General features: G+C 44.8%; 1 protein-coding gene across 1 annotated transcript in view; it reads left to right on the top strand.

Moving 5' to 3' along the window:
- The window catches only part of CNTNAP5 (contactin associated protein family member 5), a 350,918-nt gene that overhangs the window by 215,335 nt on the left and 120,752 nt on the right, over positions 1-14,831 (top strand). The window contains exon 13 of the mRNA XM_066577791.1: positions 11,006-11,206. Within this exon, the coding sequence (XP_066433888.1) occupies positions 11,006-11,206 (201 nt within the window). The remainder of the gene's footprint in view (positions 1-11,005; positions 11,207-14,831) is intronic.

The raw sequence follows: 14,831 nt of genomic DNA, 5'->3' as shown, positions 1-14,831 counted from the left end.
CGCGCATGCAGGACCCCTCATAGACCGGCCTCAGACAGACAAGCCGGATTCTGCATGCAGGAGGCCCGCAGCAGATTCCGGCTATGACCCCGGCCAGTGACCCTGCGCACCACTGATTTCTATGTTGCAGATGACGGCGGTGGCTCGCCGTCGGCCATGCACAGTACTTTTTTCTTTACTTTTTATATTTCCTGCGCTTTCGCTTAGCAATGACACAGGTACTGCAGCCCATACGCTATGTTAATTGCGGATGTGCTGCGGGTTGGACAGCCTCTATTACCATCAATGGAGTCCATCCACGCGGAGTCTGCAGCACGCTGCAATTTTTTTCCTCTACTCGTGAAATACGCAATTTGTATCTGCAAGTGTGAGTGAAAAAGCGATTTTACATGGCTTTCAATGCCTGCGATTTGCCGTGGATCCTCTGCGCGGATGGCGATTGTGGATTCTTCAACCAGCTATAGGACAGTAAGGGAATAAGAATCCTCAAAAAGGCCCAGAGTTAATAAATAATCCAAAATGGCCAATGATTGAATGGCATGCGATAAGGTGGCTGCTTATCATTGGTCATTCTTGTTTCTCTTCAGCGGGACCTTTAAAGACATGGCGTTCACTCACATAGCGTGAGACGTGCATGCGGATGCAATGTGATGTTTCCCATTGAAAACAATAGGAACTACTTGCGATCCTGTGTTGCGCGTGAAGCCCGTGCCTGAGGATCGCAATTTCACAGAAGTAATGCAAGGCGTTTTTGAATAAAAAAACGTGTTAAATGCACGCTGGAAAGCGTGTTTCTCCGCCCAATATCGCACTCTGACCCCTAGCACAGATGTGAAACTCCCCTAAGGCTAGTTTCACCCGGGCAATCGCAATATCGCAGTGGCAAAATCACAAATTTTTTCCCACAAGCATCAGCGCTGCTTTTTCTCACAAAAACATCACTGCCACTTGTGATTTTCTCATGCATTTTTGTCGCATGATTTTACCGCAATTTTTTAGCCCGAAATTCAATTGGACTTTCTTATGTTAAAAACGCATGACATTGCACGAAAATCGCAAATTCGTGCTTTGCGATGCGATAAAAAGGCGGCTCCATAGGTAAACATGGTAGATAAAAAAACGCAAGACACAGAAAGATCGGATATGCCGCCATTTTTCTTTTCTCTCTACATCGCATGAGGGAAAACATCGCAGATGTGAAGGAAATCATTGAAAATAGTGGTTTCATAATTCTGCTTTATTACTCACTTTCGCATTGCACCAAATTCGCACGATTTTATCTGTGAAACCTTAGAAAATTGGTGAAAGTTCGGTTTGAACTAATTCAGAACTTTTTGCTGAAGCTCAGCCAATCAGCCCCATCAAATATTTCAAAAGTTTGCTCCACACTTTTAAGGCTTATACAGACTTGCACAGACACAAATCTGCTCCCTACTTCGGAGTGCGGGAACCAGTGAAAAGTTCAATTTTTTTTCTTACAGTATAAATTTTTCGCTATTGTGCGTGGTAAAAAAAAAAAGCAGAAAGACAGACCCTGCCATATCTATTCTCACGTGTAGTAATATTGCGTGAGAAACGCCCTAGTCAAAATGAAAGCATTGAAATCAATGGTTTTGTTTGATCACGTCTTGCAGGCATGATTTTCACGCCTGCAAAATGAGATGAAGTCACGGTCCTGACTTTAAGCCATAGGCGCTTATTCACATGGCCGTTGGCATTTTTGCGGCTAAGGTAGCCGCGCAAAAACGTTCGGACCATCAGAGCCAATGATTTCCAATGTATTCATTCAGATGAAGGGTTTTAACTGCACAAAAATATCACACCTACAATATTAGGTCATCGGTGGGCGAATTCAACGACCAAAATCCTCTGCCGAAAAACATAGGTCTTGATTAGAGATGAGCGAGCGTACTCGCTAAGGCAAACTACTCGAGCGAGCATTGCCCTTGGCGAGTACCTGCCCGTTCGAGAGAAAAGGTTCGGCTGCCGGTGTGGGTGATAGGTGAGTTGCGGCAGTCAGCAGGGGGAGCGGGGGGCGGGGGGGGAGAGGGAGAGAGAGATCTCCCCTCCGTTCCTCCTCGCTCTCCCTCGCCGCTCCCTGCCCGCCGCCGGCAGCCAAGCCTTTTCTCTTGAGCGGCAGGTACTCGCTAAGGGCAATGCTCACTCAAGCAATTGCCCTTAGCGAGTATGCTCGCTTATCACTAGTCTTGACCTATCTTTGGACCTTATAATGCAGGAGTGTCCATAAATTCTTATGGAGGCTGAAAGAAAAGGGAGGAGGAGGGAGTTTAGCTGCGTCCAGCGCCTGGAAAACAAGACAGGTACCTGTATTTAAGACATTAGAAGTCATTAGGAGGATTTCTACCGACCGAGGGAATTCCAAACAGCAGCGCATTTTTTCGGCACCACGCCGCTCCAAATTGTGTCAATGAGCTATTTAAATGCTAATGAAGCTCAGGACTTGATCGCGGAAAATCGTCCATTCACGTCAATTTCAGCAGAGCTTGCGCAGCAAACATCTGCGCAGTTTTGGTGCTGGTGTGAATGAGCCCTCAGACACTACATTCTGCTTTGATTAACCAGTAACTAGACTACTGATGCATGCTAATGCACGGTATGTACCAGGTAGTCAGAGAAGCTGGCTAATCGTGCCCCAATTGCCTATCCGCACCAGGCGTAGCCTCCCACCTGCACCTCATACATGAGAAATGAGCTGGTAATATGTCATTTATGATCTATTTTTGCTCAAACTTCGTTATCCATTTTCTCTAAGAAATTATAAAAAAACCCTCTAAACTTCAGTGAGAAGTAGAAGCAGAAGTCTCCATCTGGGGCTGTCAGTGGCGGCTTCACTGCGGCACATTCTGACAGGCAGAAGTGCAATCCCATTGTAAGGAAAGACTCATAATGATAGATAGGTTTAATTGCTAACTGAGATGGAACAGATTGCAGCGCGTCACAACAATGAGCCGGCTCGTTCCGGGGAACATATTATGACAGGTACATTGCCTCACGCTCCTTCACACATGCGTGCGTACGCTGCGCTGTTTGTGTAATTAGGAGCACAGCTCCGCAGCTGACAAAATGGACGCTCAACTACAAAGTCACAATCAGCAGAGTGATAAAGGAAGCAGAATGTTCCTTCAGAGCTGTATTTATATACATTGATTTTTTTTTATTTTTTTGCAATGTTCATATTTGCAACAAAACTGAAACATTTATTTAAAAAACAAGTCACAGCAAAAAAAGATTATACGCTATGCTGGCCCCACCAATCCTGTGCTGTCAGGTGAAGGGGATCTGCAAATCAAATGTGTGAGCATTAGGTATAATGGAGAGGGTCACACATCATATCCCAGTACAGACACCATCACAACGGGGTCTGGTGGGGGGATGTCCACAGGTGGAGAGCCAACAACAGGGTCTGCTGGTGGTGGGATGTCACCAGTTGTAGAGCTGACAACGGGGTCTAGGGTACTGGTGTATCTTGTCTCCACCAGAAGTGATGGGTGGAGACCAGAGTTAGGCTGTTTGACAGACAGGTAATGCCCCAATTTGCTGATTGGCTACAGGACGTACTCAGTGTAGCTGATAGGCTTGATGAATGATGAGACCTCAGGAGGTTGTCATTGTAACCCATGGTCTTCCATGATCAGACGCGGGAGGTGTAAGCCTGTGCCCTAGCACCTGCCTTTGCTTGCACGGCTGCGTGTCCTCCTAACCTGTGGCACGCTGACTGGTCTGCTGCTACACTCCCCACCACCCTCTCATCTCCGCTCAGGGTATTGGTGCACTGGCAGAGTGTCCTGGTAGCTGCTGCTCAACGATCCCTGCTGGTGTGCTACACTTCCCCGAACCCTCACATGGCCGCTGACAGCATCCCAAGCACTCAGTGTCCTGGCTCCCATGTCCCCTCTGTGGCGCTCTGTGTCCTCGCTGTGGCTCCAGTGCAAACATTGCTGTAACACTGCATCTGTGCTCACCCCACATTCTCCCCACACGCTCACAGAGACACACAAACTGCGCTAGCTCCCTAAATGTCAGCGCTCAGCCCAGCTTCTCCCTGCCACCTCATTCAGACGCACAGCATCAGTGTGTGCCAAATTACGATAATCCAAGAATCCCTAGTTGCCAATACCACCCACTACAGCAGCCCTGAACATCTGGGACCGTGAGAGTGTTCCCCCCGGAGCCCCTGTGATAGCACCGTATTGTGGCTGCCGAGCATCGACTATACACAGTGCTAAAGCCTACGCGCCGCAGCTGAGTGATAAATCCATAGAGCACATCCAGACAGACCATCAGCCAATTGGAAGCTAGGTGGTGTCAACTCCAGCTAAGGCCGGTCAGCCCCTAGCTTCTGGTGTCGACAACATACACCAGTACCCGAGTCCCGTGGGGGATGTCACCAGGTGTAGAGATGACAACGGGGTCTGGTGGTAGGACTGATCCAGCATCATGTAGTATGTTTATTTCCCCCCCTCTGCTAGTAATTTAGACTCGACTACAACATAAGGCCAATTTAAGATATTCTGCAGTACCATTTTAAGTTCCCAATCCACAAAGACATTTAGATGGTTGCAATACGGCTCTATGCAACCTCAGTGATATATAGAGTCATATAGACCTCCTTCTAGAAGCCCTACCTTACCTCCTTGTCTTTCTGATGGTGAGCTGCACCAGATGCCATATTATGTAGATGTTCTCACCGAGAAGCATTGCTGAACAAATTGTGCCATATTGAGCATCATACCACACCATCACCCAGGTTCTATCATACATGTGAGGTTTAAAGGGGTTCTCTGGTTGAAAACAATTGATGGCCTCTCTTCAGGATAGGTCATCAATACTAGATTGGCGGGGATCTGTTGCCCGAGCCCCCTGCCGTTGAGCTGTTCCAGTGGACCAGTACACTCACATGCTGAACTAAATTCTACAGGAAGAAGGTAGCTCTTTTTAGGTCCCCTGTCCATGGCAGTAATTTCACCGGTGGCAAACCAGTATCACGCCGGCCGTCGCTTCCCATAGCATTGCTATGAAAAGCGCCGGCACTAGAGATGAGCGAGTATACTAGCTAAGGCTAACTACTCGAGCGAGTAGTGCCTTAGCCGAGTATCCTCCCGCTCGTCTCTAAAGATTCGGGGGCCGTCGGGGGTGGGGAGTGGCGGGGGGGAGCGGGGAGGAATGGAGGGGAGATCTCTCTCTCCGCGGTAGGCCTATATATTAGACTAGCTGATGTACCCGGCTTCGCCTGAGTTAATTTGATACTGGTGTTTATCTAGTGGTCACACGGAAATCTTATGAAGTCATGGTTACTTTAGAGATACCGGAAAAACATATGTTCACCATTTTGCATAGTTCTCTGCGTTACCCAGGAAAAACCACGGTAGGTAACCATGCGATGTTTCCTTTATATAAAATGACATCAGGAAGTGAGAGAAATAGATTCCCTACGTAAAATGTGGACGCTAATTCTTTTGCGCTTAGAATTGAACAATTGAGGTGGGACCCATTAGCTTTTCCTATTTATGACATAATCAATGCTCGTGCCAAATTTCACGTTTCTATGACACCGGAAAGTGAAAAAATTACATTCCGTACGTAAAAGTTGGACGCTACTTCTTTTGCGCATAGAATTGAATAATCGAGTTGGGACCCATTAACTTTTCCTATTTATGACATAATCAATGCTTGTGCCAAATTTCACATTTCTATGACACTGGAAAGTGAGAAAATTACATTCCGTACGTAAAATTTGGACGCTAATTCTTTTGCGCATAGAATTGAATAATCGAGTTGGGACCCATTAGCTTTTCCTATTTATGACATAGTCAATGCCCGTGCCAAATTTTAAGTTTCTATGTGAGAAAATTACATTCCTTACGTAAAATTTGGAGGCTAATTCTTTTGCGCATAGAATTGAATAATGGAGTTGGGACCCATTAGCTTTTCCTATTTATGACATAATCAATGCTCCTGCCAAATTTCACGTTTCTATGACACCGGGAAGTGAAAGAATTAGATTCTGTACGTTAAATTTGGACGCTAATTCTTTTGCGCATATAATTGAATAATCGAGTTGGGACCCATTAACTTTTCCTACTTATGACATATTCAATGCTCCTGCCAAGATTTAAGTTTCTATGACATTGGGAAGTGAGAGATTTAGATTATGTACTTTAAATTTCGACGCCAATTCTTTTGCGCTAGAATTGAATAGTCACGTTGGGACCCAATTACTTTTCCTATTTTGGAGATAATCTATGCTTGTGCCACAATTCATGTTTCTACGACATCGGGAAGTTGGAGAACTTTTGGCGAGTCAGTCAGTGAGTCAGTGAGTGAGTGAATGAGTCAGTGAGGGCTTTCGTCTTTATATATATAGATAGGGTTGACGGGCGGAGATTCGGCAGCGGCTCCTGCTCCCGGGCATCGCCCGTGGACAACCAGGCTAACTCTTTTCTTACTATGGTGGTGAGTCTTGGTATTACACTTATTGAAGTGAATGAGATCTTTTCCTGCAATATCAAGCCTGGCCACTACAGAAAGAGCAAAGCTGTCCCGCATATGTCAGCTCAGTGCACAAGCATGTTGACCTAGCAAACAACTGATTAGCAGGAAGTCACAACCAACACCCCCTCCCCCATATCTACTATTGATGACTTATCCCGAGGAAGAGCCAGTCATAGTTTACAGTGACCAACCCCTTTAAGCACAAATTGTGAGAAGCATTACTGATACAATATAAACTGCCATCTACAATCCTATATTTTCTTACTTCTAGATAAACAGACCTGCCAGTATTGGCGACATCTTGGACTTTCTTGGCAATTCATCTTTGAACAAAACTTTGTTGCAGACTCCATGACTGATGACCCGCCCCGACAATCCCATGTTACATTTACCTGAACTGACTTATCTCCCTTATTCTGGTATTTGTCATTAACTGACACTAATTATGCGAGCAGCCGAGGCGTTAGAAATCTAATGTCTCAGGGTCAGAAACAATAGAACTGCTAGAATTTGGCTGGGTCCATGGAAGTCGTCATTTAAATAAGATGCGAGTACAGAGAGGGCGTAATGAGGAGAATATTAATCAGTCCCTACCTGCTGCAGTCTTCAGACCTGGGAAATATATAGTTAGTCATTAGACAATGCAGCATCAAGCACAAGGTTACAATGTGCCCCCTACACCCACGGAGAGAGACTAGAGTTATATGGTAGCTCATAACACACGTACATTATCTATTCTACTACCTTGGAGTGAACCGACCACTATTAATTCATTCATGTTCTGGAAGAAACTGGCAGCAGAACTGACGGCCAGCATTTTCATTAATGTGCTGCTCTGTTCTGTGGCTTTACAGCCGAGCATCACAAGTACCCTAAAAGCCAAAAAGTCAAAACGGACTTGTAGAGACCCCCACGTGTATCACCACTAACTATTCTAATGTTGCCACGATACATGCAGCCGTAGATGATCAACTGTGTATGCAGTGAGCATATGATGATAGATAAATAATTACAGTACCCCTATATCCAGTGATCACAGGCAATGTCATCTCTGACTGGAGTCATTCAGTTTCCCTTTTCTTCTGTATCTGGCCCAGACCACCATTACAACTTCTCCCAGCCACAATTTGACTCTGTGGAATTTGACACACAGACAAAGAATCCTAGAATGGTAAAGTTGGAAGGACCTTCAGAGTCATCGGGTCCAACCCACTGCTCAATGCAGGATTCACTAAATCATGCCAGACAGATATTTGTCCAGCCTTTGTTTGGACACTTCCATTGAAGGAGAACTCCCCACCTCCCGTGGTAACCTGTTCCACTCATTGATCCCCCTCACTGTCTAATATCTAATCTGTGTCTCCTCCCTTTCAGTTTCATCCCATGGCTTCTGGTCTTTCCTTGGCTCCTGTCTTTTTTATCAGCCCTTCTACATTATCTACACCTTTACACAATCCCCCTTTCTACAGTACGATAAATAATAGTAATAATGCCAAGTGTGGTACCACACACAGTAGTACTGTCTCAATTAGTGTGCCCATTTTAGGCCCCACCCAGTAAGTGCTGCTGAGGGCTCGTTTACACAGGCGTGAATATTTTCAGACGGCGTGTCACAGCCAAAAAATCATGTGAACGGGCGTTAAAAGTCCCGCTGTAATGTCCGTTCAGACAGCCGAGTGCGGTAATTATACGCCGCACACAGAATACCGCCAGGCAGGGGGGGACAGTTTAGCCGCATAGGGAAACATGGGCTACAAAACATCGCAAATCATGATTTTATATTCTCGCAATGTAGAAGCCTACAAAAGATCACTCATGTGAAAGTACCCATTGGAAACCATGGGCTTCACATACATGCGGTTTGTAGTGCTGCCGCATCATGAAAAACGAAACAGTTTGAACGAAGCGCTGGCTGACTATGTGCTTCATTTCAATGAGGCTTCTGGAAATATCCGATCTGGTGCCCCTCGGTATCTCTGTAGCCTCAGTGAAAGCGAATGAAGGGCTAGAACGCTTGTACACCAAGTGCTCTGTTCAGTCTCCTCCACACTATAGGGGGTGCAGTAACCCCACCGTGAGAAAGATGGGGGACATGGGCTTCCTATCTTCGGGATTTGTGGGGGTCTTCCCCACCGATAGCAAGTTATCCCCAATCCTTTCCGATTTTGGTACTACCCTTTTAAGACTTTTAGCCATTTTCTTATTTTTCTACCTCGTTTTCCTTATGACAGCTTTGATGTTGCGGGTGCGAGCTAATAAGTTGCAAACATGCGCCAAATTTATAAACTGTGTGCAACATTTTTCTTCATCACATCCGAACACAATAACCTTCTACGGACCAGAAAAATCAAGTTTATGCTACAATATTGCATCATTTTTTTTTTTACTGTTGGTGAAGTGCCAATTATTAATCCGCTGCATAGTGTTTAGGAGGACGCAAACCGTAGTGCCGGCTCCCTCCCAGTTAGGGGGGTGATAAAAGTCAAATCCTGAGAGGGGATTAGCAGCTATTGCCGGACTCGGTGGCCGTAAAGCTGTCTGCTGGGACGGACTGCAGACAACATCTTCTGCTAAATTGGACAATGAAATCCAACGGCTGCGCCATAAAGTTGTAGCATTAGCCGGGAATTAAAGCGCCGTCACCTTTGTATTAGGCAGCAGTTTAAGCCGCTCTTAAAAACGTTCTTTGGAAGATGAATATAACTTTGCATGGATGGACAGCGCAGTGAATCCACGATTATTTACAGCTCGCGGCCTGTTTTCTTCTCCGAGCGTCATACCCAGTGAAAGGCGATAAAATAATAATATCTCTCCAGCTTAATGGCATCAAATGATATTAAAGTGAGGGGGATAATGAGTGGAGGAAGGTGATCCCGCTTTATACGTCCCATAAATCTAGCAATGTTTCTCAATCGCTTTTCGCTTTCTGCCACGCTGCCTCCATTAATTGTTGGGCTGAAGTTACTAATGCAGTGGAGGGGAGAAGGGTCTGGGGAGGCGATGGCTGATGTAGGACTGAGGAGAGGACATCCTGCCCATTAACTGCAGCGCACAAGAGTTTGGGATCACTTTTTAACCATTATTTTAGATACTTACGTGTTACAAGTTCTACTGGAAAGCTATTAAAGGGGGGTTGCGGGACTTAAAATGTATGGGGACTTGCAAACGGGACAGAATATTCTGCAACAGTGTTGCGAAATATGCCACACCGGAATTTTACAGAAAACTCTGCAAAGGCTAACGGCGGATTTTGATGCGAAATTGCCAGCTGAATTCTGTAATTTTCAATTCTGTATCAAGATCCACATGTTTCACTACAGATTTTGGTGCTGAATATTCTGCAAGAAGGCGGGTTCTGCAACACTGCTGCGGAACATTCCGTCCCGTGTGAAAACACCCTCTTTCACACAAGTGCCATTTTAACATTCTGGAGTTACAGTATATGGGGGGGGGGTTTACAGTTCTAGAGTTACAGTATATGGGGGGAGGTTACAGTTCTGGAGTTACAGTATATGGGGGGAGGTTACAGTTCTGGAGTTACAGTTTATGGGGGGGAGGTTACAGTTCTGGAGATACAGTATATGGGGGGGGGAGGTTACAGTTCTGGAGTTACAGTATGGGGGGGAGGTTACAGTTCTGGAGTTACAGTATACGAGGGGAAGATTACAGTTCTAGAGTTACAGTATATGGGGGGAAGATTACAGTTCTAGAGTTACAGTATATGGGGGGGAGGTTACAGTTCTGGAGTTACAGTATATGGGGTGAGGTTGCAGTTCTGGAGTTACAGTATACGAGGGGAAGATTACAGTTCTAGAGTTACAGTATATGGGGGGAAGATTACAGTTCTAGAGTTACAGTATATGGGGGGGAGGTTACAGTTCTGGAGTTACAGTATATGGGGTGAGGTTGCAGTTCTGGATTTACAGTATGGGGGGAGGTTACAGTTCTGGAGTTACAGTATATGGGGGGGAGGTTAAAGTCTGGAGTTACAGTATATGGGGTGGAGGTTGCAGTTCTGGAGTTACAGTATGGGGGAGGTTACAGTTCTGGAGTTACAGTATGGGGGGAGGTTACAGTTCAGGAGTCACAGTATGGGGGGAGGTTACAGTCCTGGAGTTACAGTATGGGGGGAAGGTTAAAGTCTGGAGTTACAGTATATGGGGGGGGGGGGGGGGGGTACAGTTCTGGAGTTACAGTATATGGGGGGAGGTTACAGTTTTGGAGTTACAGTATATGGGGCGACAAGCTTCAGTTCTACGGTGATGGGGGATAATTTACAGTCTTGCAGCTATGGGTCTACAGGCTGCAGTTCTAGCGGGAGGAGGTCTGATTGAGCGATCAGTACAATCCACCCTTTCATGGCACAGGTAAATAACAATAAGCTTCTCTCCACCCCTCCCCCACTGCACAATTCTCCTTGCTTGTTTGTAAATAGATATATTGTATTTTGCAGAAAATATCATGTGGATTTTTAATTAAATGTTTCCAACAGAGGAGAAAATCTGGACGATTGTTCAGCACAACATTACGGAGGTAACACCTGTGCTCGCATCATTTTCTGGGAGAGCGTATTATATGTCATTTAACTACAGCGCCGGAGCCGATCAGCTGGAAGCCATGATCAACAATGCCGAGTACTGCGAGCAGGAAGTGGCTTATTACTGTAAACATTCCCGCTTGCTTAATTCTCCAAGTAAGTAAAAACACCTTCTTATTATCATTTCATGGTCTTGTTTTACCGCCATTCATCATCACCGCGCCTTGTGATTCTGCTTTATAGCGATGTTTAACCTGGCCGATTTTATTGGGTAAGACGTTGGGTTGTGTCGCAGTTTTGAGATTTTACATATCTGTCAGTATCATACATGTCAACTGGAGAGCATTGATGAATGTACAGTAACCAGGAATGTGCCCATTCATTGACCGCATGCAAATATCTTGAAAATGGTAAGAAATTAACACCGAATACATTAGAAAGTTGTAATAACTTTTCTTTATGTAATGATTAAATGGTTGACGCCAAGATAGAAAGTTATCTCCTATTTACAGGATGTCTGGTGGGAATCGGTGGGAGTCGACCGCTGGACCTTGATTGATCCTGAGAACTAGAGTCCTGTAGGTCCCTGAATGAATGGAGCTACAGTCAAGCATGAGCACAGCACTGCTTTCATTTCAATGGGACTGCTGGAGATAGGCAAGTATAACCCCAATTCCATAAAAGTTGGATAAAAGAATACAATGATTTGGCAATCTCATCTAACCATATTCTATTACAATAGAACATATCATGTAATAAAAGAAACTCATTTAGAAATTAATGGCAGCAACAAAACTCACAAAAGTTGACCAGGACCTTGTGTAGCATCCCCTCTTCTACAACATCTGGGAAGTGAGAAGGCCAATTACTGGAGTTTTGGGAGAGGAATGTTGTCCCTTTATTGTTTGATGTAGGATTCTAGCTACTCTGGGTCATATTTGCTGGATTTGTCATTTCATAATGCACCAAATGTTTTTGATTGGTGAAAGGTCTGGACTGCAGGCAGCCGTTTCACCCCCGGTCTCTTCTTCTGTGAAGCCATGCTGTTGTGATGGATGCAGTATGTGGTTTAGCATTGTCTTACTGAAATATGCAAGGCCTTCCCTGAAAGAGATGTTGTCTGGATGGGGCAAATGTTGTTCTAAAGCCTCTATATACTGGTGATCAATGATGTTGCCCATGCCATAGGTATTACTGCAACCCCATACCATGTAGGCTTCTATACTGTGTGCTGATAACAAGCTGGATGGTCCCTCTCCTCACGTTTGCAGGATATGGCATCCATTGTTTCCAAAAATAATTTCAGATTTTGCCGCATCTGATCACAGAACAGTTTTCTTTTTTAATCTTGCCATGGTCTGTGTTAAATGAGCTTTGGCCCATAGAAGACGTCGGTATTTCTGGATTGTGTTGATCTATGGCTTCTTTTCTGCATGATACAGCAATAATTTGCATTTGTGGATTGCACAGTGAACTGTGTTCACAGACACTGATTTATGGACTTATTCCAGAGCCCAGGTAGTGATTTGCATTACAAAATCATGCCCCTTTTAATGCAGCGACGCCTGAGGGACCGTAGATCTCGAGCATCCTGTATTGACCGTTGGCCTTGTCACTTGTGCATATGAGTTTCTCCAGCTTCTGTGAATCTGTGGATGATATTATGTATGGAGGGACATTCAAAGTCTTAGCAATTTTACATTGAGGAATATTTTCCTGAAATTATTCCACAGTTTTTAGATGCAGTTTTTCACAGATTGGTGACCTCTGCCCATCTTTGCTTCTGAGAGACTGTGCCTCTCTAACAAGCTTTTTTTATGCACAGTCATGTGACTTAGTAGAAAATTGACCACTTATGTTTCCAGACTTTTGTTCACCCGTCCCAACTTTTTTGAGATGTGCTCCTGCCATCAATTTCTAAATGAGTTAATGTCTCCTTTTCCCCTTCTGAAATGCGTTCTATGTCCTGTTGTGAATACCATCTGGTTATATGAGATCTCCAAATCATTGCATCCTTTTCTTCTTCACTTTAAATTATTTACATTTTACACAGCATCCCACCTTTTTTGGAATTGGGGTTGTACAAGCGCTTCTCCGCTATCTCCAGCACTCTCATTGAAATAAATGGAGCTGCAGTGCAGTAATCATCTGAGCTCCCCCTAGTGGTGGGTGCAGGCAGCTAAAATTTTTTGATTTAGCTCTATGTAGAGTATAGGCAGGGAATTTGGAGCACGGAGTCAGGAAAATGAAGCTCCAGGTAGCTCAGAGCTATAGATGGTGGACATTAACTTTAATAGTTAAGTATTTTGCAACCAACTTTTCTGCTTATGGCGCTATGAAATCTACAGGATGCGTTCGTGCCCAGACGAGGATCATTAACAATTCAGCTAAATGGAAAGTTAATTTCAGCATTGTAGTGATTAATTCATTAACAGCAACAAAAATCCTCCTCTGAATGTTCATAAATCGATTAAATCTTTGGCGCTGATATTTAATTTACATGTTTAAATATTAAAGCGACATTAGTGCGGTCCGCCATCCATACACATATGGGGCACAGTGTACAGCAGCAGGGAAATAGAAGTCACTCTGAATATTAGGCTCTGCTCGTATCTGTGTTCAGGTCTCCATTTTTAATGCTTCCGTCTACAATCCTGTAAACGGATTAGACTCCCTTTGAACCTGTCCGGAAGAATAACAGATTAAAGCATACATGTCAAACATAAAGCCCGCGAACCAAATTCGTTCCACCCCCTTATTTTATATGGCGTGCGACCGGGGCCAGTATTGGGGGGGGGGGGTCATTACTCTGTGCAATTTCACGGGAAAAAAGAACACATCTGGAAATAATTAGGCTACATAGCCTTTTAAATCCCACGCCCGTGTGAAACGTGTCTGACAGCGCAAAAAGTACAGTAAAATGCTCAAAAATGCACGCAACTTTCATGGCGCAAATACGTCATGCCTTAGGGCGGCTTCACAAAGGCCTAGGTGCAAAAATGCTTTCCTCAGCACAATGTATTTGCACTATGAACGAGGCTGATTTGCGCGCATGCCTGCAGCATACCCCTTCCACGGATTGAAAGACCAGTAGCCAGATGTGTTCTTTTACCTGCAATTTTGCGCAGTGTTCCACTCACCCCGTTGCGTATTTGCGCACCTCCCATAGACTTCTATGGGGACCTTTTGCTGTGAAATATGCAGAAAGATAGAGCAGCTCCTATTTTTTCACGTGCGTGTGGAATGCGCGCGCAAAACATGCTTGTGAGTACAAATCCGCTGACATCAATGGATTCTATTCTCTGTGTTTAAATTTAAAACATGCACAAATATCGTCCTTTGAAGAAGCCCTCGGGGGAGCAGTTAGATTTATAAGTCTCCGGGGTCCCGCACACGGACGCATTTGCATGCGTATTTGGGCTTGCAAAATCTTCACGCGGAATACGCAGCAAAGAGAACCCATTGATTTAAATGGGCTCCTTCACACAGTGTTTTTCTGCAAAATCATGCAGTTCATGCGATTTTGTGCGGATGGTGTGCGCATTTACGCTACCCCAATAGACTTCCATGGTGCCTTTGGTACGCAAATGCGCACAAAAATAGAGCATGTCACGTATATTTTGCCATCCAATAAGTGGCGCTGTAGAGATATTTTTCCATCTTCATTATTTGCATAAATTACCCAGAGGAGCGTGCATGGCCATATGAGTCTCCTCACTTACCACCCAACCCCCTTTTGGCTATACCATCCCCCAACCAACTCACTCCCTAGGTGTCTCCA

The sequence above is a fragment of the Eleutherodactylus coqui genome, chromosome 8, assembly GCF_035609145.1.
Source record: "Eleutherodactylus coqui strain aEleCoq1 chromosome 8, aEleCoq1.hap1, whole genome shotgun sequence".
Lineage (NCBI taxonomy): Eukaryota > Metazoa > Chordata > Amphibia > Anura > Eleutherodactylidae > Eleutherodactylus > Eleutherodactylus coqui.
Note: the sequence above shows the minus strand (reverse complement) of the source record. Positions and strands in the feature narration are given on the sequence as shown.